General features: G+C 39.2%; 1 protein-coding gene across 1 annotated transcript; it reads right to left on the bottom strand.

The window, feature by feature from the left end:
- Nucleotides 1-380: 380 nt before the first annotated feature.
- Nucleotides 381-4,148, bottom strand: LOC110429124 (kinase with adenine nucleotide alpha hydrolases-like domain-containing protein; the record flags this gene model as incomplete). Its single annotated transcript, XM_021445018.2, is given in 11 exon segments — nucleotides 381-1,007; nucleotides 1,100-1,249; nucleotides 1,528-1,675; nucleotides 1,750-1,829; nucleotides 1,915-2,078; nucleotides 2,216-2,464; nucleotides 2,556-3,206; nucleotides 3,330-3,579; nucleotides 3,668-3,750; nucleotides 3,858-3,899; nucleotides 3,902-4,148. Coding segments are annotated over 11 exon segments (2,289 nt in total), but the record flags the coding sequence as incomplete, so codon positions are not given.
- Nucleotides 4,149-4,760: the final 612 nt, after the last annotated feature.

The raw sequence follows: 4,760 nt of genomic DNA, 5'->3' as shown, positions 1-4,760 counted from the left end.
TTTTTTCATTAGGAAAACTAACAACGTGCGCTCACTACATCTGAAGTTCAGCCAGTTCATGCTTGATTTACAGGCCCCTAGAAGAAGTATCTGAAGTTCAGGCATCAGCCATCAGCCACGGAGTGAAGTGTGAACGTGAAGGTAACTATAGTCTGATTGCTTGCTGCTCTGGCTAAAACATACAAGGAACAGCAACAAGTATTTTCATAACGAAAGACAACTGGAGGAATGCAATGGAAGCTAAGGCTAAAACCCCATCGGAGAAACCAACAATCTTAGTTCTGCTGGGTACCGTTTTCTGTCAGAACTCAGTACAGCACATACATGCATTTGAAGCACTGAAAATCCATACAGATGTAATCAAAGAACAGCACCGAAGAAACAAACAACCAACGTCATACACATTTCCACCTTCAGGACTTGACATGAAGTGTGGGAATCAGTGATTATTTACACTCAATATGCATCTTTTTGGTTATACATTTGCTCTTGGAATAATTTCCCGAGAAAACTCAATGACAAACCCTGGGATAGGTAACCAAACCAGCCCATTGACAAAAATAGAAACAAGGGCTACAAAACAACACGAAGTCAAGGAGGGGGGAAAGCTCTTGTAAACAACCTCTCTTCCAAGACCCATCTAATCTAATGCATAAATTAAACAAAAAAAATCAAAAGAGAAAGGGGGTAGTGGAGGGGAGGGGACAGAAAAGGATATACCAAAAAATCACATATATTGAAAACAAAGCACAGTTGCGTTGGGATGGCTAGGCAAAGTTTGATCAGCGGCTCCATCTTCCTAGCAAGTAATCTTCTGTTGGGACGCTTTGTTCATTGCTGCTTACAGAAAGTGAATCATCCTCCATGTCTAAAAGAGCAAGGTTAAGATGGGATTCGATATTAGTAGGATATACTTCCCCATCAACCGTATCAACTTCTTCTGATGCCCTAACTTGTTGCCTTGCCCAATTTGTTACTTCCTGGTCACCCTGTAGGAGCTTCAGGATCTGTAGTCAAATAAGATTTGATAAGCAAAGAAATGGATTCAAATAAATATAATTGCAAAGCAAAAGAAAAATGTCAGTTCAAAGTAGCTTACAAGGCTAATTTGAGGCCGCATTATAGGTGCACGTCTGATGCACAGGGTAGCAGCTAAAATCATCCTTTCTATCTGATGAAAATCATAGCCACAGCCTAGCTGTGGATCTAGCAACTGGGAAATCTTGCTGTCCTTTAAAATTGGCTTTGCCTGGATGTGAAAATCAGACATTACCAAGAGTTAGAAACTGACTCACAAAATAATTGGATTAAAACAGCTTGTACTTTGACACTTTCGGAAAAAGGGTAAATATAAATGAATTTCAAGCATGATGCATTCGAATTGTCATTTGTATAAACATTGTGAACTACAGATAAAGACACTGAATATACTTGTCTTTCTGAATCATAACATTGTTTATCTGTAAATTTCAAAATTATGTTTAAAGAGATAAGGCATAGAGCCAATAGCCTTAGATATGAACTCACCCACATAACAAGGCTCTCCTGACCTTTTGGACAGTGATTGTCAATGGGCTTTCTACCAGAGAGGAGCTCTAGAAGAACGATGCCAAATGCATAGACATCAACTTTATCACTCATTTTGCCATGCATGAAGTACTCAGGAGCCAAGTAACTGCCACAGACAAGTGTTACTGAGCCTGTCTAAAGTGAGCTATAAACTAGAGAAATTCAGAACAGATTACATACCCAAAGGTTCCTGCAACATCTGTGCAAGTCATATGAGATGCAGAACTTGAGACCTGACTAGCAAGTCCAAAATCTGACAGCTGAAGAAGAAGAAGAACTAGTAATGAACACAGAAAGCTTAAACCGAAAACATAAGTTTGAAACTTAAGCATTTAAATATGCTACCTGGGGCTCAAAATCATCCAACAGAAGAATGTTGGAAGATTTCACATCTCTGTGGATCACAGGTTGCTCACAACCATTATGTAGGTAATCAAGTGCTTCAGCCATGCCAACAGCCACCTTGTATCTCTCCTGCCAGCCAAATGCATTGCTATCCTTCTTATTACCTTTTAACAAGAGCAGCCACTTAGGGTTACGAAGGTACTAAGTTGAAAATTGTGTAAATTATAACCAATTGCAGGAAGGAAAAGATTCAATTTAACAAAACAAAAGGCAGTAAAATTGATAAAATTGTGTAAATTACCATGAAGATTCTCTTCTAGGCTTCCTCTGTACAGAAAATCATAAACCAAGAGCAACTTGTTATCCTCAAAACAGAACCCAAATAAGGAAATGAGGTTTTTATGGTTTAAGCTGGTAATGATCTCAATTTCCTGAACAAACTCCTTGACTGCAATTTCAGTTGGCTTAAGGATTTTCACTGCCAGTTCCTTGCCATCAGGAAGGCACCCTTTATAAACATAACTGCTACCACCTTTACCAACCATATTCTCTACAAAATCGCAAAATAAGAATCATTAAAATGAACACTCACAATAAGCCAAACTCAAGATTTTTTCATGAGCAGGTAATGAAGAACAAACCTGGCATAAAATTATAGGTTGCTTCCAAAAGCTCTTGGTAACTAAACAATCTACACGAGGATGAGTATTTCTCATGTAGACTTTGCAGCTCTTTAGGTAAGTTGCGAGGAGTCAGAGGACGGATGGCCTCATAGCCAACTGGAACAATTGCACCATTTTTTCCGTCCAAATCAGAAGAATGATTCTTTTCTTGATCAGAATGGTTTTTCCTTTGATCAGGATAGACAACAGCTGAAGAATGCTGGCTTGGCAATTTTAACACCCATTGGACCATAGATTTCTTTGCAGCAGAATTCTCAGAGCAACGCTGCTTAGGTAGAAACACCCAGCGGAGAAGAGACCAACCAGTTCTCGAATCAGGCAGCTCTCTAACCGAAATGGAATTAGCTTCCCTTGTTTGGAATGGTACCAAAGCTAAACTATTATCGACATTGCCATTTCCAGGTAAATCTTCCGACAATAGGGCATTAGAATTTTCAGGCAATTTCAAGGCTGAAGCACAGGCTGCACAATTCTTCTTTACTGATTTCTGCATTAAAAGCAATCCAGATTTATAGGAATAATTGCCATTTTCTAAATCCAGCTTCCCTGTTCTTGTACTCTTCCGCAAGGAAACTAAGCGAACAAGACTCTTACTAGGTGAATCATCCTCTGCTCAACCAAAATGTCGTAGAAAATAAGTAAGCAGAACTCAACATCACAAACGGAAGTTTTCTAAGGATTTGAAACTAGAACAAATTAGAAGGAATCTAAAAGCATTGAAACAAGCATCACCTTGGGACCGATTCGAGTTTGTATGACTTGCTTCCCTTTGGAACACAATTTTGCCATTTTCAACAGCGTAAACCCAGAAACATTTTGGCAATTTTCTGGCGCAATATTTTGCAACAGAGGCTGATGACCTTATCCGGTGATGAGTCTTGGAAGTTCCAAGAATAAGCTTAGCTGCTTCGTAGGACTTGGCTTCCCTTACCAAAATCTTCTTTGCTGATGATCCTCTACACACTTTTAGCTTCAAATCAAGCTGCACAACTTCCCACCAATTTTCAATAACCACTTTCTACAACTTTCCAAGAAAAGAATATGAAGAAAAACATTGCTAATAATTTTACCTGCTTTAAGTTGCAGAATCCTTCATAAACTGCTAGTATAGAATCAAATGTCTTAACAAGGGACAGAATCGACGACGTGCTCTCTGCCAAAATAGGAAATAAAAAATTCACCAAGAAAATTACTCCATGAAAAAAGAAAAACAGCTAGAAATAGAACAAAAAGGAGAAATGCGGAATGCAAGGAGAATACCGGTGGCACTATCAAGGATGTGAAGGGCAATGATATGATCACCGGCTGTGCCACCTTAACCAGCGCCCACGTCAGCAATTCCTTGCTCTCCCCGTCGAATTTGACCCCCACCAACACTGTGGCTCCTCCTCCTTCCCCGTCCGCTGTCTCCCCGATCACTTTCACTCCTAAGCGTCGTCGTTTCCTTTCTGCTGCGATTGTTAACCGATAACAGAAATGTTCCTCCAAGCAAAAAGAGAAGGAAGAGAGAATGAGTTGTGAGAGAGGGATAGAGAAAAGAAGTTTCACTTTTTGTCACTGTAACCTTAGCTTTTGCCTGTGCGCTCTCACGCTCTATCTTTCCTTTTTGCCCTTTGTCTAATAGAAGAATCATGGCTTGCAGTGCACATTGCGTGGCTCTATTTTTTTGGGAATAACTGCTGGGGAGAGATATTAGGGTGTTCCCGTTGATATTGTAGCCGTTGTGATCAGGTGGGATATGAACCGTGGGATAATCTGGTGTTGAAAATGAAGTGGGTTATGGCTACGTAGGCATGGACTTGGCTTTAGGGAGAAGGAGGTGGGAGGATGGATGTTTGTCCGTTATGACCAATTACTTGTTGGCATAATAAAAATGGCTAAAAAACTAAAAAATTGGTGGAATCCGACAAATCCAGACAAAACGTAAGATAACCCCAACACAACAAGGCAAAGAATCCAATGAGGCATTGGGCAGCTGTACGTCGGTTCTGTCCTTTCTCCCCACCAACTGTTATTACAAAACCAGTGATAATTTACTGTCATAATAATATTTGAAAAAATATCTAATTATTTAAAAATTTTAAATAAATTCTTATTATCTTATTAACTTAAATCAAGTTTTTTATTTTTAAATTTTTATTTTAATTTAAATAGACTCATATA

Source organism: Theobroma umbraticum, unplaced genomic scaffold, assembly GCF_002168275.2.
Source record: "Theobroma umbraticum cultivar Fairchild unplaced genomic scaffold, ASM216827v3 scaffold_44.0, whole genome shotgun sequence".
NCBI classification, from domain to species: Eukaryota; Viridiplantae; Streptophyta; class Magnoliopsida; order Malvales; family Malvaceae; genus Theobroma; species Theobroma umbraticum.
The sequence above is the reverse complement of the archived record's forward strand: the minus strand, read 5'-3'. Positions and strand labels throughout refer to the sequence as shown.